The 24,512-nt window shown below is 47.0% G+C and overlaps 1 protein-coding gene across 1 annotated transcript in view; it reads left to right on the top strand.

The window, feature by feature from the left end:
- LOC148036517 (uncharacterized) overlaps positions 1–24,512 on the top strand; it is a 307,373-nt gene that overhangs the window by 238,710 nt on the left and 44,151 nt on the right. The window contains exons 15-16 of the mRNA XM_087678942.1: positions 6,397–6,503; positions 21,271–21,544. Of these exons, the coding sequence (XP_087535068.1) occupies positions 6,397–6,503; positions 21,271–21,544 (381 nt within the window). The remainder of the gene's footprint in view (positions 1–6,396; positions 6,504–21,270; positions 21,545–24,512) is intronic.

Genomic DNA, 24,512 nt, shown 5'->3' on the forward strand with positions numbered 1-24,512 from the left:
GCAGGTGTTTGTGGAGACCCAAACCACTTCCAAGGTTCGTGGTGTTCGAGCTGATCACGGTGGAGAGTTCACTTCTCATCTTTTCTCTTAGTTTTGCAGGGATCATGGTATTCGGGTGGAGTATTCCCATCCGAGCACACCATCAGAGAATGGTGTGGTGGAGCGTGCGAATCGGACCATGCTTGAGATGGCCCGATCTATGCTGGAGCATAGGAGTCTTCCTCATTTCCTTTGGGGTGAGGCGGTGGCTACAGCGGTGCATATTCGCAACCGCTCTCCGACTTCGGCATTACAGGACATGACTCCGTATGAGGCTTTCTTTGGAAAGAAGCCTTCCGTGTCCCATTTTCGCATCTTTGGGTGGGATGCTTTTGTCCATGTGGACAAGAAGAAGAGGAAGACGAAGTTCGACTCTAAGTCGCGAAAGCTTATCTTCGTTGGTTATAGCACGACCACGAAGGGATATCGGCTCTATGACCCGACAACGCGGACGATTGAGGTGAGCAGGGATGTGATCTTTGATGAGGCTTCGGCCTCTGAGGATCCGATTGATGGTTCCATTACAGATGTTTCTTCATCATCGACGGACCCCCCCTCCCCCCACCTTCTCTCCCTTCACTTCCTTCCAAGATGCCTCTTAGCACCCCCCCTATTCCTCCTCCTTCGGCTTCCCTTTCCCCTTTGGTGGATGTGCCTTCGTCTTCTACGAGCTCTTCTACCGCCACTTCGGGATCTTCACGGGATATACAGCCTTCTTCAGATGCGGAGGATCTACCTTCACTCGGTGAGGGGGAGTCCCTCTCCGATATGGGTGCTTTACAGGTTCCGGAGACTCCCCCGGTCTCCCTCACAGCAGCAGGAGTCTCTCAGGATTCCTTTATGGTATCGCCGGCTCATGCAGGATTCAAGTGTTACTCACTTTCCTGTTTCTTCTACAGGTCCCCGTCGATCAGCACATTTACAGGCCCAGCGGGACAGTTCACTATGTGTGAACTATGCTCTTATGTCACAGATTCTTCAGGATTCCGAGCCTTCCACTGTGGAGGAGGCTCTTGTATGGTTTCGCTCGATTCCATCGAGAGAAACCATACGTGGGAGCTTGTTCCGCGTCCCGCGAAACGGAAGGTGATTGGTGTGAAATGGGTCTTTAAGACCAAATATCTTGCAGATGGCTCCTTGGACAAGCATAAAGCTAGGCTTGTTGCCAAGGGTTTTGCTCAGCGTGCAGGGTTGGATTACTTTGAGACTTTTGCTCCTACAGCCAGGATGTCTACCATCCGAGTTCTTCTGGCTCTTACTATAACCACCGTTGGCCTGTCTTTCAGATGGACGTCAAGTCTGCTTTTCTGAATGGCGTTCTTGAGGAGGAGATTTATGTTTCACAGCCTCCTGGTTTTCTTGTGCAGGGGAAGGAGGATCATGTCTACAGGCTGCGGAAGGCTCTTTATGGCCTCAAGCAGGCTCCTCGTGCTTGGTACCAGCGGATTGACCGCTTCTTTCTACAAAGTGGCTTTGCGCGCTCCACTTATGATCCCAACCTCTACTTACGGGTTGTGGATTCTCTTTCGGTGTTCCTTATCTTGTATGTGGATGATCTTATCATTACAGGGAGCGACACTCAGCAAGTGGAGCATACACGGTCCATTCTTCAGCAGGAGTTTGACATGACGGATCTAGGGATCCTTCACTTCTTTCTAGGTCTGGAGATCTATCAGATGACACAGGGCATCTTTATCTCGCAGCACAGGTACATCTCTGAGCTTCTTTCAGAGTTTGATATGGCTGAGTGTCGGCCTATCTCATGCCCCATGGACCCTGAGTCCAAGCTTTTGACAGCTGGAGTTCCTCTTACCGATCCCACCCGTTACAGGTGCCTTGTCGGCTCTCTTATCTGGCTGCTTCACACTCGGCCGGATATCTCTTTTGTGGTGGCTTTATTGTCTTCTTTTATGCAGACTCCTACACAGGATCACTGGCAGGCGGCCTTGCGGGTTCTTCGCTATTTACAGGGGACTCGATCCTTCGGGATCATGTATGGAGATGGGATTACCCTTTCTGGATGGAGTGATTCTGATTGGGCAGGTGATGTGGATTCGAGACGATCCACTACAGGTTATGCTTTCACCCTTGGATCTGGTGCTGTCTCTTGGAGCAGCAAGAAGCAGCCTACTGTGGCACTTTCTTCTACAGAGGCTGAGTATCGGGCCCTATGTTCGACCGCCTTGGAGGCAGTTTGGCTCCGTCGCTTACTCGCGGAGATTGGCTTTTCCCAGACCGGACCTACAGAGCTGCGCGTGGATAACCAGAGTGCTCTTGCTCTGGCCAAGAACCCGGTGTTTCATGCTCGTACGAAGCACATTGAGGTTCAGTATCACTATGTTCGAGAGCGGATCGTGGATTCGGAGCTGGTGGTGGTCTATTGTCCTACGGCGGCCAATGCAGCTGATCTCTTTACGAAGCCGTTGCCTCAGGCTTCTTTGCTTCATCACATGCGGTTCTTGGGTCTTCAGACTCTCCTAGGAGTTGAGAGGGGGTGTTAGCCTGCTCTTTTTCAGTCTCAGTCTGTCATCTCCTGGTTGTGAGCTCCTGTCAGAGTCTGACAGGAGACAGAGGAGCTCTGTCAGGACATTTTCTGTTCAGCATGCAGTCCTGGTTTTGTTCCAGCCCAAACTGGGCTGTTTTTGTGCTGACTGCCCATTTTTCTGGGCAGTCGGCCAGATCTGGCTGGTCGGCCAAATCCGGCCAGTTTGCTGGCCTGGGGGCTATTTATAGCAGCCCCCCCAGTCAGTCCAGTATTGTTCTCTGCAGGTACAGCACTGCTCCCTCCGTCTCCGTCTCCGGCATTGGTGCTGCCTCTGCCTCCAGTCTGTCCTGGTTCCATCACTGATGCTCCGGGCTGCGTGCAGGGACTGTTCTGTCCATTCCAGTGTATTCAGCATTCATCTCAGTCAGTGCAGACTTTCTTCCTTCATTCTCTGCTTTCTCTCTCCTCTCCTCTGTGTTCGTGTTCTTCTTCCGCTGCGCACTCTCACAGCTTGGGATGTCATCATACAACCTAGATCCAGAGGAGGATTGGGGATCATAGACCTAGATAGCTAGAGCAAAGCCTTACTGGTCAAGCTCATTGTTACTGCCGTTATTAGAGCATGGAGATCTATATCTCCAAGGCTCCACCAGCTCCCCCCCACTACTATTAAAGAGAAGAGGAGACAGCCTCTTCTCTTTGATCATTTTTGAGATCAGAGTCAGGACACACCATTGGGTTGCGGACGCACTTATCATGGGGGAGATTCTCTTTGTAGGTCGCTACATCAGTGGGGGAGTGATTTGCATTTCAGGAGTTACCACACAAGACTCAAAGGCAAAGACTTCATGGTCTTAGGGGAGCCAAGGCTATGATTAAGGCCGTGATGGAGGGGGTTCCACCAGATTGGCAAACTGACACAGCTTCCTCTCAGCCTTGGATTGGTCTCTTCTCTAGAGAGGATATCCTTCTAGCAGTCATCGTATACATTCACTTTCACAGTTGAGGAGGATGGCTGCCTCCAGAAAGAGGATCTTGACCTTACAGCCCTCAATGGCTGCTCTAGGCAGATAATTAGAGTAGTGGCACACTTTGAAAGGAAATGGCACATAGACCCATACCCAACCACTTGTCTTATAGATAGATGGAGATATTGGGCATACCAAAGGAGGCCTCTGCAGAGGCTTCAATGGGATCCGGGAGAGTGGGTGTGGAGGGATCCCTTCCCTGATACACCACTAGATTGCGACAGAGGATACAAATGAGCAAGATTAGAGCACAGCCTGCAGCCACCCCTCATTGGCATAGAGAGGGAATCTCAGATGAGTTTTTATATGACTTTTGGAGGCGGCTACATGACAGCTTCAGGCCCAGGAAGATATCCCTCTTTCTATGGCTTCTAACCTATAGGAGTTTAGCAGTTGGCACTTGGCTTGGATATGGCAGGGACCAAGTGGCATGTGTGCGATGTGGTGAGCCACAGGAGACACAGAGACATTGCCTATGGGACTGTCCCAGATCCCAGGAGATTTGGAGGAGAGCTCTTAGGATAGTATTCCATGGTACAGCTCCATGGTGGTGACATGGGGGGCTGTAGCTTGGGCCACAGACAAAGGTCGAGCTTGTGGCTATGAGGACACTCAGGGGAGCATGTATTTTCTTATCATTGGACAGCGTCTGAGCAGGATCCCTACCCCAGACTACTCACAGACACAGTGGACTCAGGGAAATTGTCACAGATGGGAGCTGGTTTCCAGTATTATAGCTTGGTACATATGGACTGCAAGATGTAGCCAGGTCATTGATCTTCAAGATATACCCACCGGGGAGTCTTTATCGATGATTTGGACAGAGATAGTCCACACTCTCCGTGGGAGATGGGGGAAGATGCAGGGCAGCTCTGAGAGGATGAGGAAGAAAAGAGAGGCTCCCTGTTAAGAGCAGCTAAGTAAATCTAAATGCAATGGTTCAGTGAACAACCAATCTGGTGGATTCTGGTGCCAGATCATATGAGGAGCTGAGTGAAGAAAGGAGCAAACATGCATGTCCGCAAGAAAGCATCTCTCCTCCTCTTCCACTCAGAACAACCTGCAGCCTCTCCCATATACCATGGAGAGAATGAATGGTCTCTGCCTAAATGCTAGAAAGTGGCTCTGCAGTGCATCTAAAGGTCAATAGAACAGCTACACCTCACAGTCCAAATGAACCAAGCAATGATACTAGCAATCAGCTCCCATCGATGACAATGGCCCTTGAGTCCACTGTGATGGTGAGTAATTCGGAGTGGGAATCCTGGTCAAGCTGGCCAATGATAAGTGGCTCCCTTGAAAATCCTCATATCCACGTGCTTGGACTTTGTATGCCATTAGCAAGCCATATAACAACTACCAAAATCCTACGAGCTACTAGCCATAGAAAGAGAGAAATCTTCCTAGGCAGGAAGCTGTTATCCAGCCTCCTCCAAAAGTCTAGCAAAAAGGGATTTCAGATACCCTATATGTGACAGTGAGGAGTGATTGCTAGCTCTACTCTGAACCTGTTCATTGGTGTCCTGCCCAACCTGGTGGTGTAGCTAAGAAATCTACATTGCATTGTTTGTCAAGGAATGGGTTTCACCAGACCCACTCACTTGGGTTGCATTGTAGTCTCTACAGGGGCCTCCTCTGATAGACCCAATGTCCCCATCCATCGATCAAGCAAGCAACTAGGTACATGCCCATGTATCATCTAGAGTAGTCTCTGTGAACCTGATAAAATTCCTGATGAGGCACTTCGCCCAGCTAACACATCACCTAGAGAATGCCCAACATGAAGTGATATACCGCATGGTGGAAAGAAGAACCTAATTTCTACCACCACTCTCCTTGCTAAAGAAAGCCTCATACTGCTCCAATAAAGAAGCTTTTGTCTGATGCTCAAGAGAAGAGGTGCCATGCAGCCAGTGCAAAGATATTAATGCACCCATGATGCAAGACAGTATATATATTTATTTATTTATTTATTTATTTATTTATTTATTTATTTATATACACATGTGGATGTGTCTGTGTGGGTGGGTTGGTGGGTGTGTATGTGTGTGTATGTCCCACTTTATAGGAATAAAAAGTTTTCGCCGCAAATAATAAATCAAACATCAATAAAATGATAGCTTGATTACTTAGAAAAAAGAACGTACTTTGGCAAGTTGCATCCCAAGCATAGCAAGAATTTCTTTTAGTATTTTCTCTTTGGGAAAATGAAATGGACTTCAAATTAGAATCTTTGATTCCGTAAAAGAGCAAGTCATTTGATATAGGAAATAGTTATCTATTCATCTACAGATATATATACAAACTCTAGGTGTTGCAAAAAAGAATTGAAGTGATTCCATAAGGAGGAAGAGGAGTCACCTTGTATCTCGAGACTCAAAACATCCATACTTTACTCCTAAAACTCGACCAACCATTTGATCTAGTAGTAGCAATCACAATTCATGTTGGGCACAAACATATATCTCAAAACATGGTGTCTGTTTGTATGCGTACACACACATATACACCCTCACATGTGTACACACATCTAAAGCATGGAGTGATTCTCAATTTGTGAGGTCAAACTAGTTTGTATCAATATGTCATAATGGATTAATATATATTTTACCATTTTGATATTGAAAAAATAATTATATGCGCTAGAAATTAATTTCTAAGAAGTTTGTATATTTATTTAGAAGAGAATATGCCCGAAATGCTACTCTTATTTCACCTCAGCATTATCCATTCAGGTTTTAAAGCTTGAAATTTAAGCATTGAGAGTATTAGAACTTGTTTCATATAGGAATTGAAATTTTGCTATCCAAAGAGCATAAAGGAAAAAATCTTTCTTTTTTGCAGGTTTGTGCTTACTTCAAGAAATTTGATGAATCTGAAAAGTTGCTACTACGATTGAAACGGGTTGATTTAGCACTAAACATGCATATCAAGTTTGGTCGTTGGTTTGCGTAATTCTCTGTTACCATTACAAAATTCTTGACCATTAGTATAAAAATGAGTTGTTATATGATTTAATGAATAAACTCTAAATTGAATTTATATGATTTAATTGAATCTCTAAAAATGTGTTGGAAGTGTTGGCATTCGTTCAAGACTTTTTGTCTTTCTATAATAGAAACTAGCAAGCGTGGTTGGCGTTGCCTGCAACCGCACTTCACACAATTGGCATCATTATGAAGCTCACAAGGCTGTGCCTCGCTTACTTCGCATTTTTGTGTGGTTTCTTTCCTTTGCTCATTTATGCTTTCTACATCTTTATTTTTGTGAATATCACATCCTTAGACACATCTAAAGCTTAGATATATCCATTAGCTAATTCTAACCTATAGTGTTTAATGGTTACATATTGTAATTACAAATGATTCACATCTTGAAGACCTCGTTTAGAGAGAGAGAGAGAGAGGGAGAGAGAGAGAGAGAGAGCAGAGAGATGGTGACCTGTCGTGACCCTTCTACTGCAGTGACCTAACCTCGTGTGTTGGCTCTATTGGGCCTGCGCCTGTGCCCTTCTGCCCTGCTTTTGCACGCAGGCTGAGTAGCCAAAGAGAGAGAGAGAGAGAGAAATGGCGAGCATGAAGATTGACGATGGTGTCCTCTCCTTGCGCCGTCAGAGGATGCCCTAAATCGCCTACGCCTTCGTTTTCTGCCTACGACCGTCATCCTGCACGTGGGCGCCTACCTGTGGAGGCTCAGAATTCGCCATCGACGTCCGTGCCTACCAGGTCTGTGTCATCCCTCTTTTCTTTGCTGCCGTCGCGTCGTCTGCCGTGGCCATCAGGTCGCGACCTGGTCTCCCTCTACGGTGTGACTCTGCCCTACTGCGCGGAGTCTTGCCTGATGTCTCCCCTCGGACGCTGCACAGTCGCCTGGATCTGTGCCCTCAACTACTCGCCTGCGTTCACACGCCCTTTTGGTCAGGGGTTCACTTGCTCGCGTCTGGCCGGTTCAACACAAGAGCCCCGTTGCAGTCCTATTGCTGCAGTCGGGCGGTCTCCTGATTTTGCAGGCCTGCGGGACCTGCAGAGCGAGCGAGAGAGAGAGACAGAGAGAGAGAGAGAGACGCCTGAACGAGTGCACGTCTGTTCGCCCATGGTCCCCTGCTTTACGTCCGCGTGCAGAGCTAAGGCAGCCGAGAGCGAGAGAGAGAGGATCGCCTAGACCTGCGCGCCGCCTGGAGACCCATCTGACGACTGCCGCCTGACGACTTCTTCAGAGAGAAGACAGCAGTATGGTTGGCTTGGATATGAATTTTCTAGACTGGACGGTGGCAGCCCTTTTTCACTGCTACACGATGGAGTTTGGCACATACCACTACTACTGCTACACGGACTATAGGAGTACATCATCATTGGACCTCATTTTTTGTAGGTGTCCTTTTGGATAGAGCAATGGCACTTAGCTAGCCTAAGTGCTCACTTTTTTGTAGGAGTTTACCAATATATCTAGACTATGACAATCCAATGCCTCTAGCGTCATGAATAAACTGAATATCCAAATAGTAATGCAAAGCCCCAAATCTGACATTTCAAAAGTTTGTCACAAATTTTTCTTGAATGCTGAAATCTGATCAGCAGGTGTCCCTATGAGCAAAAGATCATGTACATAAAGACAAATGATCAGCAAAAAGCCCCCCTCTTTGCATATATAAAGAGTAGACTCTGATGGGTTGTTAATGAACCCTTGGCTGAGTAAAAAGGCATCAATTTTTGCATACCAAGCTCGTGCAGCTTGCTTCAAACCATACAAAGTCTTTTTTCAGCTTGCATACCAAGTGTTCAGATCCTTCAATTGCAAAACCAATGGGCTTCTGTACATAGACTTCTTCTTGAAGTTTCCCATGTAAAAATGCAATTTTAATATCAAGCTGGTGCACAATCCAACCATAATGGGTAGCCGAAGCAACCATACACCGAATAGTAGTCATACGAGATGTGGGAGGCTAGAGCAAATGTCTCCTCATAATCAATGCCCTTCTTTTGCACATAACCTTTTGCCACAAGCCTGGCTTTGTACTTATCAATGGATCCATCCGTTTTTCTTTTCAGCTTATAGACCCATTTAGTACCAATGGCTTACCTTCCAACTAGCAATGTTACTAAATCCCATGTTTGATTCTTCATGATAGAATCAAATTCAACTCACATTGCTTCCATCCAATGCACACTCTATTGTGCATCCTCAAAACAATCAGGCTCCTCATCATCAAGTGTGTGTGCTACCATAACAAACTCTATTGTATTAACATGATCATGCAAGCATACTTGTCTTCTAGTACAACCAGCAATAGGAGCATCCAAATGACTATCTTTCATAGTCTACAAGTACCATCTAGGTATTTTCCTAGCTTCCTGATTATGTGCATGCTCCCGATGAACCTCAAATTCAGCATCTTGTTGAATATTCAGATCAGCCATAGGCTGAATTTCTGCATTGCTTAATGGAGAAGCTGGCTGAAAATTTTGTTCATCTACTAAAACTCCAGCTATATCACCAAAAGAAATGGGCAACAGCCCTTCAAACACATCATTTTGCAGCCTGATATGTATCAATACCAACAAGAGATAATTTTGATTTTTCATAAAAAATCACATCCCTATTGACAAAGACTTTCTTGGAAACAATGTCATTAAATCTATATCCTTTACTCTCACTGTTGTACCCTACAAAAATGCATTTGTTAGCCTTGTTGTCCAACTTCTTTCTTAATACTTTGGGAATATGAGCATATACAAGACACCCAAAAGTATGAAAGTGGCCAACTGAAGGTTTCCAGCTATTCCCAAGCCTCAAAAGGCGTAACATTTTTCAATACCTTGGTAGGACACCTATTCTAAACGTGACAAGCACACATATTTATTTCTATCCAAAAGCCATGTGGCAAATTCTTAGCTTTCCTGGCCATCTCCATGAGTGACCGATTCTTCCTTTTTGCAACCCCATTCTGCTATGGAGTATATGCAGTAGTATACTGATGTGAGCAATGCCTTTTTGCTTCACAAAATTATTCAGCAAAAAAGACATGTAGTATTCCCCCCCCCTCTGTCCAAATGGAGAGTCTTAATCTTACAGCTAGATTGATTTTCCACAAGTGCAACAAAAGCCAAAAAAATGCATCCTACACCTCTAACTTTTTCACAAATTAATAGATCTAACAAAAGCAAGTAAAGTCATCAATGAAGGTGATGAAATAATAGCATCCACCCAATGCCTGTCTACATAGGTCCACATACATCCGAATGTACAATCTGTAACCTGACTATTGCCTTAAAAGCAATATGACAAGGAAAAAAGAATTAATGTATTTTTTCCAAAATGCATCCCTCACAAATATTCTTAGGAGATCTCTCCAAGAGAGGTAAACCATCTAGCATCTGAGTATGCTGCATAAGCATTAAACTACAATAGTTAACATGCCCCATGCGAGCATGCCATAACTCTACCTGTGACATAGCAGGAGTCTAACCATGACAGCTTCATCAAGCACAAGGAATTAAAAGAAGGCGACCTTGTCCTCGCCTATGATTCGCGCTTTGGTAAATTCCCAAGAAAGCTCCAACAATGTTGGATGGGCCCCTACAAGTTACTTGTTGTCAACCCTAAGAGCTCTGTTCAAATACAGGCTGTGGACACCTCTGATGATCCCTTCCTCATCATACCAAATAGACTAGCTGATCAATCGAATAAGGATCTAACTCATAGAGTCCATGACATAATGTGCCAGTCAATACCAAAGTCAATAATTCCTTATCCCTGACCATGCATTTGTCATCATTAAATGTGACTTGCATACCACACTTTGCTAAAGAAGAAATTGACAACGAATTCTTCTTTATCCCTAGCACATGTAATGCATCCTATAAATAGGGAGTAGCCATCAATGGCTTTCAAGATAGTCTCCCCATAACACCTCTAATAAGGTAAGATGCATTGTTGGCACATTGCATATATTTGCCAATAGGAGCTACAATAACAAAGGAAAACAAATCTCTACAGGATATAATATGCTTAGAAGCACCACTATCAAAGAACCAAGTGCTAGCATCCTCAGTAGAGTTGAATGCTCTATCAGTCCAAGAAGAATCATAACTGCAAGTATAACAACAATAGTCATAGTCAACAAAAAAAGATGCAAACTTTGTAGCAATAGAAGGTACATCAGAAATAGACATCCCTAACTCGTCCTCCTTGGCAATACACTTCTTACATTCTGTGATGTAGTGATTTGTCTTCTTACAATAATGGCACTTGCCCTTCTTGGCTTGCGTGCCCCGTGTTTCTTGTTTCTTTGTGAAGTATCTAAATATCCAAAACTCTACAAAGCACTTCTAGGCTGGCTGCCCTTGCCCTTCTGTCTTGCCATAAAGGCCTGTTCAAAGGCTACAACATCCACCCTGCTATTTGCACCATAGTTGGTTCTATACTTACTGTATTATTTTTTATTCAGCATGCTTGGGGGATGATCATATTTGTGATGTTGCTGGCATTGGTGATGTATGTTTGTATATTCCCACTAACTTTGTTCTTCATGACATACATCATGTATGTTTGCAATTTTCCACCGATAGATATACGTTTGCAGTTTCCCACTGGTATTTTCTTTGTTCTCCATTAAGTTTGTCATATATCAGCTTTGACCAAAATCCTTATCTTTGCAGGATAATTGGATGATGCTAGGTATCATGTTTCTTTTAGTGATTCTACATGGAAAATCACTCTTCGCAACCTTATCTTAGAGGTGCCAAGATTGGTAGTCTTTATTCTTTGCTTATCTCTGGCTTCACCGGTCATGTATTGGTTGTTACCGATCTCCCTCATGTATCTCTGTAGCATCGCCACCTTGGATATATGTCACTTAAAGGAATGAAAGTTTTGACCCATTTGCAATATCTCCCACCCTTCGATTATTCATGTTTCATTCGGACTTGAATAATCCAAGTGGGATTATTCATGTTTGGAGTATCTCCCACCCTTAGCATTGCCACCTTGGACATATGTTACTCAAAGGAATGAAATTTTTGATCCATTTGCAATATCTCCTACCCATCTGCTTGACATGTAACACGCATAAAAAGTTTCGTTCTACACACATAGGTAAGCCCTTGGCTCTTGTTCATTCGGATATCTGTGGTTCCATACCCTATCAATCCTTCGGTGAAACTAAGTACGTATTGACGACTTTTCACATTAAATGTGGGCCTATCCTATAAAGCAAAAGTCAGAGATTTTACCCATGTTTCAACACTTTGTTACCTTGGTTGAGAAAACTCGTCTGGCTAAAATGCCTAAGGTCCAATAATGGGGGTGAGTATGTCTCACGTGCTTTTGAGTAGTTTTGTGATGATTGGGACATTAAGCATTAGTTGACCGCCCCTTACACCCCACCCCGAAAAATGATGCATTGCTCTTATACATTTTGGGCTAGGGCTTACCTTATACATTTTGGGGTAAGGCAATTAACTACTATAGTTCATTTGATTAATAAATCCCCATGCATTGCTCTCAGTTATAAGGTCGATGAGGCAATATAATTTGGTAGACCTCCCTCACATCCACACTTGCGAGTCTTTGGATGTGAGGCACTCTATCATACAACAAGTTGGATCCAAAGTATGTCAAACACATCTTTCTTGGAAATGGTGATACATGTAAGATAGGCTATTGTCTTTCGAATCCAGAGGCTTAGAAAGTTATCTATAGCCATGATATTGTGTTTCATGAGAAAAAGATGCATAAGCAACCTAAGCAAGTGATTGAGGTATGCAGGGTGATCTTTTAGGAGGAGTCTCCTATTACTATACAACTAGCCCCAGTTAGATAGCCGATAGTTGCTATTGATGCTTCTATAACCTAGGATTAGTCTATTGTGTAGGACCATGTTTCATCTGGATAGAGAGAACAATCTACTAGAGCCTCGCATCCTCATGACTAGTATGACCCTTTATGTACTATATCATGGTGACAGATTCTAATAAGCCCCTCTTATGAGGAGGCTATACGCAAAGGTGACAGTTCCTCTTGGTAAAGGGCTATGCAATCTAAGTTTGACTCACTCCAAAGGAATCATACTTGGGATTTGGTTTCCTTGCCAAATGGAAAACATGCATTACTATACAAATGGGTGTATAAGCTAAAGATCATCCCCAATCACCCTAAGCTAACATATAAGTCCCGATTGGTTGCAAAGGGTTTTAGAAAGGAAAAGGGAGTTGATTTTGTTGAGATCTTCTCTCTTGTGGTCAAAATAACTACCTTTCCCTTGGTATTAGCCTTGGTTGCACAATTGAAATTGAAGTTATACCAAATGGATGTTAAGATAGCTTTTCTACATAGGGACCTACTTGAGGACATCTATATGCAACAACCTAAGGGCTTTGTGGAAAAGGGAAGGGAACACCTAGTTTGCAAGTTGAGAAAAAGTCTTTATGGACTTAATCAAGAACCTAGGGAATAGTATCATAATTTTGATGCCTTCATGCATTTAGTCCAATATCCGTAGCGCTTGAGATCCATGTCTTTACACAAAGAAGGCCCGTAATACTATCACCAACCCATATTGCCATTGCCATCACCAACTTTAGAACCTAGTACAACCAACAACTAGTTCTCATTGGCACAAAGCATGGCATCTCAAACCTTTTTTTGTTTGACTTTTGGAGGAAGCTAAACAATAGCTTCAGGCCTAGGAAGATATCCCTCTTCCTTTGCCTATTAGCTCACAAGATGCTTAGAAATTGGTACATGGCTTGGGTATGGTAGGGCCCAATGGCATGTATTAGATGTGCTGAGCCAAAGGAGATGCAAAAAGATAGCTTGTGAGACTATCCGCCCTTAGGATGGTCTTTCACACATAGCGAAGGCCATGGTTGTGACTTGGGGGGCCGTGGCTTGGGTCATAAACACAAGCCTAGAATGTGAACATGAGGATTTTCAGTGGATCCACTTCTTTCTGATCATTGACAAGCACTTGACCACGATCAATGAACCCAAGAACACTCTCACAGATGGGAACTGATTGCTAACATTATTGGTTGGTACATATGGATAGTGAGGTGTAGCCAAACACAATAATACATTACCTTGCAGTAGATTCAAAAAAGCAAAGTATCGTGACTCCCTGCCCATCGTGTCGCGGCTGCTGCCCCCGCCCCTGCCCCCGCCTGTACCCTCGTGCCAACCTCCGCCTAGCGCCCGCCCCGTGGCTCCTGCCCATAGCCCACCTATACCCTTGTGCCAACCTCCACTTGGTACCCGCCTTGCGTGCTCCTACCCATAGTCTGCCTACGCCCACCTTGCTTGCTCCTGGCCACCTCACCTGCTCCTGCGCTTGCCCCGCTCGCCGCTCCCACTCTGCTTGCTCCTATCTTACTCGCTCCCCCTCCGCCTGCTCCTGCTCCTGGCCGCCCACCCCGCCTCGCCTGCTCCTACCCACCCCACTTGATCTTCCCCACCTCACTTATTCCTACCCATCCCCCTTGCGCTGCCAACCTCTGAGCCCCCTTTGCCTTACCCAATCCTACCATCCCCTACGCTGCCCATCCTACCATACCCACCCCCCTGCTACCATCTTATCCACCCCCCGCCTGCCCTGCTGTCCCCCCCACCCCCGGTGTACTGCCTCCGTCCGCGATATTCCAATACCCCCTGCCAAAAACTGCAGCTCCCCCTCCCCCCTCGCCATTGTTCCCCCCACCCTCCAGTTGTTCCCTCTATTTGCAACAACTTTCCCCCCTCAAGTAGCACCGCGATGTGATCAGTAGTTTTCTCAAAATGGACGTGCAATGGAAACCTCTAGTCAGATGCCTGTGCACTTAGTGAGTGCCCCCCAGTCAAACACTTTGCGTGTCGTCTTCTCTGAGAAAACTGCAGCTCCCCCTCCCCCCTCGCCATTGTTCCCCCCCACCCTCCAGTTGTTCCCTCTATCTGCAACAACTTTCCCCCCTCAGGTAGCACCGTGATGTGATCAGTAGTTTTCTCAAAAGGAGCACGCAATGGAAACCTCTGGTCAGACGCCGGCGCACTCAATGAGTGCCCCCCAGTCAAACACCTTGTGTGTCGTCTTCTCTGAGGAGCAACTCTTAGCCATTTGAGGTAAGGAGTTGGAGCTAAAGGAAATAGCAATTTATGGTCAGGTAGTAGGACATTCCCCAGCCAGGGCCCAGCTTCACGACTGACTTCACTCCACGCTGCGCATAGACACAACACAAATCGTGGAGGCGGTCCTAATGGGCCAAGGGATTTTCATGGTTAGACTCAGCTCGGCAGACACAGCTCACGAGTTGCTTGCTAGTTCACCATATGCGTCCACGAAGGGGGTTATATACATGGTCCCTTGGTACAGTGCCTTTACTGTGGAGGCATTTACACTCCACAATAGATTTCTTCAGCACCCGGTCACCCTTCCTTTCTCTGGCCTGGCAATAGAGTATCGCCAGTTGGTGGAAGACTTTGGACGGATATTCGGCACTATCCTTCCCGCGTCCTTCGCGGATGCAGTGACTGCTGCAGGAGTCCGAAAGGTATTGGTGACAGTGAAAGAGGTCAAGAATATCCCACAGTTCCTAGAGATTGAGGTGGGCAGGCACTCCTTTAGGTAGCAGGTCATTGTGACAGGGCAGCCAAGGCAATGCCTGTGCTGCCATGACTTTGGTCATCAGGCAGCAGGTTGCACACGTTTCGGAGCCAAGGTGGCTCCGCCGACAGGCCCGCAGGTGGACACTGACGGCTTCACACGGGTCTAGAGACGACAGAGAGGGAGGCGGTAGGGGGGCCGCAGCCAGCATCTCAAACCCAGTCTCGGTAGTAGGGAGCAGGTGGACTACCACAACCCCCCCTGCCCACCCCACCCAACAGGTCCGTAGCCCCCCACATCCACCACCCACGCCACAGACTACCTCTCCTGAGTCCCCACAGCCCCCAACCCACCTCCCACCACATCCCATGCTCCCTCCCCCATTGACCCTGGCCCACAGCCCCCCATTTCCCGGGCCACCAGCCCCCCCCACACCTGCCATGTACCTCCATCCATCCCACCATCCCTCGATCATCCTCCCCCCCACCACCCCTCATATCGAGTACCACCCTTGATCCGCACCTGGTTCAGGTGATCCCCCCCAGACCCTCCCCCCCTCCTCCCATAGGAGGTGATGATCTAGGAGGTGATAAGCCACACACGCCTACATCCTCCTCGCACCAATAGTCCTTCCCCTCCCATACAGCCACCAGCTCATCCACCCCTGCCGCCCGCCATACTTTCCCGAGACAGGCACACCTGTTTCCACAGGAGTTCTTCCGCAGTGGCCCATGGTCCTACTTGAGAGTTGCGGAGCGCGGAGAGTTCCCACTACCTCTAGAGATGGGGATCTTCGTGGTTCGTAAGTCAAGGAGGGGCAAGGTCCATCTACTAGCACCATCGGATGGACCAAAATACGCCTTTTTTCTTCAGTCCTCTCACTCAGAGAAGTGGACGATGACACATAGAGAAAGACTTGAAGAGTCAGGTGGTGGACCATACCTCACAGCGGATGGGAGAAGAAGGACTAGCATTGTTTGCACAGCAGTGGCCTGGTTGTATGATGGATATTAACTGGTGGGCCGGTGCCGAGGTCCCTCACCTGAGCATTATCTTTCGAGCCCCTCCACAGTGGAGAGCTCCGAGGGATGTGATCGAGTGGCCCCTGGCACAGGCGGCCCATTTTTACCAGTGCACAGAGTCTCACTCTCAGCATGGATGATAGATGCATTGATAGTACCACCTGGAACATCTATCACTCCTATGGTCCGGCCGATAGGTGCCCACGGCAGGAGTGGAGGCGTATGCACCTCTATTGGTCCGAGTCTTACCGCTTGTGTACAAGACCACAGGACGATAGTGGCAGGGAGGGTGCTATGGATCAGATTGGATATTGGGGACTCATGCCTTGGAGTCCTTAATATCTATGCTTCTACGGAGGTTAGCGCACGCAACAAGTTCTGGGGATGGAGATCGCGGAAGGACTCCTAGAGGTGGACTCCTAGATTGTTGGAGGAGACTTCAACAACCTGGAGGCTTTGGAGGACCACTAGGGCAGAGGGAGAAACTACCAGGGCATGGCCGGGGAGGAGCAAGAGGCATGGGAGGTCTTTCTACCGGCAGTAGGAGCACGTGATGCCTGGAGAGACCCTGCCTTCCACAGGAGGGAGAGGTCGCTGGACTTCTCTTGGGGATACAGGCGGCTAGGTGGAGTCCTGCTGCTGGAGCGGTTGGACAGGTTTTATGTGGGAGAGTGGGGAGGCTCTCGGGGAGGCCAGATTGGTGGGCAGTTGGCGGGCACCACATTGTCCGCCCGGTTCTCTTGACACTAGATCCCCCAGCATCTGCCCTAGATACACGATCTTGTCAGATCCCTGGCTCGATCTATAGGAGGGAGGAGGTGACGAAACAGATAGAGCAAATTTTGACCAGAGAGTGGGGCAGGAGGGACGAGATCGCAGAGGAGGTTGCAAAGGTCCTAGCTGAGTCGAGCAGAATTTGCCAAAAGGCAGCCATACAGGCCAGGCAGCAGAGCTGGGAGAAGGAGAGAGCACTCCAGCGGGACCTTTCAACCACGCAGAGATTATTACAAGAGGCACCAAGGGATCCCACTCTCCACGCACAGGAGGTGCACGCGCGAGCAGCCATTGCTGGCCTAGAGGACAGGCGCTCAGAGTTCTCTTTCCGCACCTCAGCATCTTTCTGGGCGCGGAAGGAGGACACGATGTCCAGAGAGTTTTTCTACGTGCACTAGCCTCGCACCTCAGGAGAGCAGATACGGAGCCTTCAAGATCAGTATGGGAGGACCTGTTCTAGCCTAGACGAGGTGATGGAGATTGCCACCGACTACTACTGTCGTCTCTTCCAGCAGGAGACAGCCTCACCTAGAGGACAGTGATGTAGACAGCAGGTCTGGGATAACATCCCGTCCCTCGTCATAGAGGAGATGGGATGCTCCCTCCTAGCCCCCTTCACAAAGAAGGAACTAGAGGAGGCTTTCCATACACAGGACGGGCAAAAATGCCCGAGAGAGGATGGCCTCTCTAAGGCTTTCTTCACTACCTTCTCGGAAGTGGTGAAGGACCCCCTACTGATAGCCTTTCAGGAGATTTTCACTTCAAGATAGATGCCAGGGAGTCTTTCGGCAGGCCTTATTAGTCTTCTCCCCAAAGGGGGAGACCGGTTGGAGCTTTCCCAATGGAGACCAATCACCTTGTTGTCTGTGGCCTATAAGGCACTGGCAAAGATGATTGGTAGGTGACTACGCCCCGTGCTTCCAGACATCATCCATGACACACAGACAGGCTTTGTCCAGGATGGGAGCATCCTGGACAATGTATTTACCTTCTTTGAGCCGACAGAGTGGGCTCAGCTCTCTTTGCAGAGGCAATGTCTCACTTCCTCAGATCACGTGTGAGCGGATTACGTGGCCTCCAACTTCCAGTAAGAGAGGAGACCGAGTTGTTAGACTTAGAGTATGCAGATGATACGGCGCTCTACATAGAGGACGACGAGTTGATGCTGGAGAGAGTGAGGCTAGCTCTCGAGGTGTTCTGTTCTGCAGTGGGACCAAAAGTCAACTAGAGAAAGTTGGTTGGTTTCCTCACAGACCCGGACTCTAGCACAGAGTGGGGCGTCCACCTAGGATTTAGATGGGTGAGCAAAGGACAGACCGTTCGGTACCTAGGGTTCCAGGTGGGACTCAACATCACTCCCGCCCAACAGTTTCTTCCAATCCTCAATTCTATTCAGAGGAAGCTGACCTATTGGAGCGCAGCTCGCCTCTCACTAGCCGGCCGAGCCCTAGTAGTTAACCAGGTCCTCCTAGCGACAGCTAGGTACATTGCCTCGTGTTGGTGCTTCTCCTCTTCCTGCGTAATGCAGCTTCGCCGCCTAGTGCGGAATTTCCTTTGGTCTGGGTCCGACGGCTCCAGGGACTCCAGGGCCAAGGTGGCGTGGGAGACTATCATACGACATCAGTCAAAGGGAGGGCTTGGGATCATAAACCCAGAGTATCAGAGTATGGCCCTCTTGGGCAAGCTAGTTGTCCGTGGCCTCACACCGAGAGGGCAGACCTTGAAGGTCCTATTGCAGGAGGGTCTTCAAGACTGTAAACCGAGACTTGGCGGTGAGTGGAGGCCGTCCCTGAGATGGATCTTCAGGTCAGGCCAAATCACCCCCCCTAGATTACCCTTCCTACGCAGCTTGCTCCGCGTGTGGCAGGGCCTCGATAAGGTCCTAATCTAGAGCCCCCCAAGCTGCCAAGAGGAGATAGACCATCAGTCGGTGATTTGAAACCCCCAGGTCAGGGACCGGGAAGGGGCACAAATTGGCGAGCGCCCCCATATACAATGGGCTGGTTGGGAGGCTGGCCCGGCTCGTACCATCAGGACATGGCGGGAGGTGTACAGGATGGTGGACGAGGAGGTGTTGCAACAAGTATCAAGATGCCAACGAGGAGTGGAGCCGAGGAGAAGGGAGATAGATGCAGCAATATCTCACAAGTGGCTTGCTCCCCCGATATGAGAGCCAATAGAGCCCGGGGAGGTATGGACCGCTAGGTTTTCACCAGCAGGCATCCCCTTATAGGTGGCAGGAAGAGTGGGTGGCGCTCCACCTGGGACCTTTTTCACAGTGCAGGAGGGGGGGCGTCTAGCTCTTGACAGAGGGCAGCAGGATGAGGAGATAGCTGTCCTTTCATGGAAGAGGATCCGGGTGATTGGCCTTCAGGAGAAGACATGGAGGTTGGACCCTTTGGTCTTTTGGCAAGAGCTTAGGGAGTGGCGTCTCTGGATCTAGGAAGGACGGCCACTTGATGAGCTGGAGTGGGATCCGCGAGAGTGGCTTTCGCCGGCCACTATGGTCGCCAAGAAGCCACCGAGGTTCCTGGAGTACACCGCCAAGATTGGCAGATATGTATTGATGTAGGAGGATATGGATTGGGCGCCGTCACGTAGCAGGCACTAGGCGGAGCACAGCATCACGAAGCTGTTCCGACGGACCTTTTGGTGTCGCCTATGGGACAGCTGGAGGCGGAGGAGGGTATTGTATTTTTTATGGCTGGTGGCACTTGGAGGCTTGGCGGTGGGAAGCTGGCTTGAGATGCAGCAGGAGGGAGTTTGTAAGTGCTGCACACAACAGTTTATGGAAACCCCAAAGCACTGCCTGTGGTCGTGTGAGGCGGCACAGCTCGTGTGGAGAGGAGTATGCCGCATCCTTCACCGCATAGCACCCAGCCTTGGATGTATCTCTTGGGGAGCTTTTTGCTGGCAGGCAGTCAGCGAGGGCCGTCACCTTCTGTATGAGGCCGGGATGCAGGATACGATATTCATTATCGAGGCAAGATCGTGCGCAGTGGTGGGTTTAGAGGCTCTACCCATCCACCAGGTGTACTGGAGCTGACAGTAGACCGCTCTGACGTATGGGAAATCATAGGGAGTCTTACTTGTTGGTATATTTGGAAGGCGCGGTGTCAGGTGGCTTTCGGCAGAGAGAGAATTTCAGTACAAGCAACCTTAGCAGAGCTCTGGACCTCCATCATCCACTCCCTTCGAGGCCGGTGGGATCAGGTGTAGGACGAGTCCAGGGCCCGTCAAGAGCTCCGATGTCATTTCGTGCGCACTTGGGGCGGCTAGGACCTGTTCTTCGTGATGCAGGCAGGCAGCCCCAGATGGTGATACACCCTCCATGGCTTCTTGCCCCGATCCCCCCCAGACCACCTTGAGAGGCTTGTATATATGATGTATCAATGACTTTTCATCAGCTCCAGCTTGTCTGTTGAGCATGAGTACTCCGTTGTAATCAGTTTTTTTCAGTAATATAATCAGCCACATTTTACTTGCAAAAAAAGTGAGGTGTAGCCATGCTGTAGACCTCCAGAATGTTTTTACTGCAGAGACTCTCAAGGATTGGATAGAGATTATCCATACTCTATTTGAGAGAATGGAGAGGCAGCAGGGTGGCGCTAAGAAGATGAGGAAGAGAGATGCCTTCTTGTGGACTGGGACTCTAGTACCTTCTTGCAATTACCCCCTCATCTGGTCTGGCATTATTGCCCACCAAATTGGTTGTTCACATAACCATTGTGTGTATGATATATTTATCATGCTCTCTGCAGGATTCTTGGTACTTTGTTGGGAGGGGGGGGCGCATTCTCTATGGTGCTACTAATATAGTTTTGTTTCTCTTTAAAAAAAGGTACCATTATAATAGATAATTGTATTAATCTTGAAAAAAAGTACCACTATGAAGTGCAGCTCATTTGTAGCCGATAGTTACCATGATGAACAAGTGAGACAGCAATTGATAATGACACATTACAGTAAAATGGTCAGGCTTATTTCATGCAGGATATGTGCAGAATAGTTTGCACATAGAGGTTAGATGCAAAGGTAATGTGCTCTTAAAATGGTGGCAGACAATGCAACCTATCTAATATGGCAATAACTACAATTGTAAAGAATGAATGGCATCATACCATGCAACTTATAGAACATTTGTGGACTTGGGTACTCCAAGCATTCAACTCAACTCTTGCACAATTTTAAAATGACAGGGCGTGTCATAATATAGTGTTATTCTTGTTTATTTTGTTGCCTGATTGGATGGAATCTGCAGAAATATCATAGCCATTTATATTTTCTTGACCATCTCCTGTGCATGATGTTTTGTGTCACTTAATATGTTTCCTTTCTTTAATTTTGCAGGCTTGAAAAGCTGGTTGTTTCCAAACTTGGAGATGATTCTATAATTCAATTAACTTATGACAGCATGGGTAAATACTTTCTAGACAGGCAAGATTGGAAAGGAGCGAAAAAGTTTTATGAAAGGTCCAAAAACAATGCATGCATAGCACACTGCCTTTACAAACTTGGAGACTGGAAAACTCTTGAAAGATTGACTGAGTCTTTAAAAAAGGATGATCCACTTCTTGTACGAATTGCAAATAACTTTTGGAGCGTGGGAATGTGCGCACAAGCTGTAGGAAACTTTCAACTTTTGTCTAAACAGAATGTCATTGCTCATCAGCTAGCATACAAACATCCTATTTGGAAGAGAATAGTATACTTGATTAGATCTATGCATTGCTTTTATTTAGCACATGTAGTGCTTGCATACATAGGTATACATCCAATGTTATGAACAGCTGTTTATGCACATTAAAAGCATGCTGTATTGCATGGGCATTGCATTTTTCTATTCTTTTTAAATTTGAGGCTTGGAATCACATTTGCAGAATCCAAGAATTAACATTGGTTTAGAGAGGCAAGGTACAAGGCATGCATGCTTGTGTGTCTACAGAATTCTTCTATTGAAATGACTGTATTATATTATATCTATGTTCAAAGAGGCCCATGTTCTCTCTTTTTCGTGAAGAAATTTGAATTAGATAGTGAATATTTACATCAGACCATCAGGTCAACATTCTCTGTCTCTCTCACTCTCTGTGTAACTAGTATATACATGAGGCCTGCAAGCTCTCAGAACAACCAGAACAACCTATTACATGAACAGTACTAATAGATCAGACAGAAGGAACAACTCAAGTAGAGCGAACAATCGCCAGCCAGGGAGCTGCAATATCCGGAAGAACCAGGCCCGCTGACATCATAGAGGAGATTTTCCATAACACTATTCCACGCACACGGGCCACATGCCCATGGATGCCCGATGCTGCATCAAAAATAAAGGCATTGCAAGTACACCATATATGCCACAGGGCTGTCCATCTAAGAAAATGAAATAGGCAAGAACAATCTGAACTCAAAGAGGGCATAGAGGACATATTTCCCATAAGCCAGGAACGAACCGATAGGCGGTGCTGAGTCACTGAGAACCACACACAGGAAATGAAAACCAGATCTATTGCATCACAGGGCAAGAGACAAAGAGGTGAAGCAATTTCTCATCACACATAGTTCAGAAAACACAACGCCCAGCAAAGATCTTTCGGGCACGGAGCACTTCACCTGTTTGGAAGACCCCCAATGAGCAGACTCCACATGAACACTTTTCCCTGATACGGGATCTTAGACTTCCAAAGCTGGATAAATCTTTCCCGCCACTTCTTTTTACTGTCCCTACGATGCCATAGCCTGTTCACTTTCCCCATGACCCAATTCTTGGCTTCCACCATCTGATGATATATCTGATCAGCTAACCTTTTCCCAAAGTCATCAGGAAGCACAAACATCCAGTCACGCCAAGGATCCAATGGCTGTAACACAGGCAAAGGAAAGAACCTCTGAAGACTGTCCTGGATGAACGACCAAATGTCCCTGTATCCACAAGGCACCCTAAAGTACTGATGAATATGCCTAAAGGAATAAAAACGGGGCTGCCCAGGAATAACACCATCACGGACTGTGTTCAACCCCAACCTAGCCATCTGATTGAATTTGTCTCGCTGCAAAATTTTTTAGTGGCCAATCCAATAACCTCAAGAAGCCAGTATTTTTTCTTGCAACGAATTTTCCTCTTTACGAATATCCAAGGGACGCCAAACTGCAAAACAAAGCATCTCTTGCCAGGAAGCTATCAAATGAGAAAGGAGAAAAGACTGGGAGACCTTTAAAGGCCTTGTAGAATTAAGCATATGCCACGAGGAGGCATGAATAACCATGCTACCATGAGAGATGCCATTCTTTTCTATGAAGAATTTGGCAATGTCTGACCAAGGATGACACTAAGTACATAGACTTTGCAACAGGGATAGCCTCAAAGCGGCCATATGCAAATTGACATCTAGCAAAGCTGCACCCCCCCATCCTTTTCGGAGTGGTCACATGTTGCCAGGAGATCAATACCTGGCCCAAACGATTGCCTTTCTTTTTCCAGAGCATAAATCTGATAGGCTGAACCAAATCCAAAATGGACTTCTTAGTCCAAGGAAGCAATGGCAGAAAGAATGAGATCATACTGATCATAATGCATTGAGTCACTTTTAGTCTAACTTGTAGTGGCCAACTCTGGGATTTCCAATACATGAACCTATCATGAATTCGGGAGGCCATCCAATCCAGCAAGGCTCGGGGAGCAACCTCCACACCAATAGGATATCCTAAGTGCCTGGTTATATTACCCCTTGTAATCACAATTCTATTCCAGCCCAAGGCCTGCAAATCATTCTCCGTACAAGAGAGAAGGGTGGATTTCTAAGTATTAATGTGAAAACCCGATGCCAAAGCAAAAAGATTCCAGGCCACCAGTGCCCGGTTAACATTAATACGATCCGCCTTAAGGAACATAAAAGAATCATCTGCCAAAGATTGACCCACAAGCTGGTCACCACTGGGAAGAGTCAAGCCAACTGTCTAACCTTGAGCTGCCAACTTATCCAGTAATGAGAGCATGGGGTGAGTTACCAAAGCAAACAGCAAAGGGCTGAGAGGACAGCCTTGCCTAAGGGACCGAGATAAGGCAATTTCCTCCATAATCCCTCCATTAAGAGCAATACAAGGCCCATGTTCTCTCTTTTTTTTTCGTGAAGATAATTGAATTAAGTAGTAAATATTTACATGAGACCATCAGGTCAACATTCTCACTGTATCTCTTAAATGCTATTACATCAGACCATCAAGTCAGCATACTCAATCTCTCTCACACTGTCACTGTAGAAATTTATAAGATGTGAGTAGGCTTCTCAGAACAACCTATTACATGACCAATTCAAATAAATCAGACAGAAAGAACAGCTGGAGTAGAGCGAACAATCGCTAGCCAAGGAGCAGCAATGTCTGGAAGGACCAAGTTTGGTGACATCATAGAAGTGATTTGCCATAAGACCAATCCATGCACACGGGCCACATGCCCATGGATGCCCGATGCTGAATCAAAAATAAAGGCATTGCGAGTACGCCATATGTGCCATAGGGCTGTCCATCTAAGAAAATGGAATAGGCAGGAATAATTTGAAGACAAGAAGGGCATAGAGGACATATTTCCCATA

Source organism: Lygodium microphyllum, chromosome 5 (assembly GCF_053477565.2).
Source record: "Lygodium microphyllum isolate KBCC chromosome 5, Lygodium_microphyllum_v1.1.10, whole genome shotgun sequence".
Lineage (NCBI taxonomy): Eukaryota > Viridiplantae > Streptophyta > Polypodiopsida > Schizaeales > Lygodiaceae > Lygodium > Lygodium microphyllum.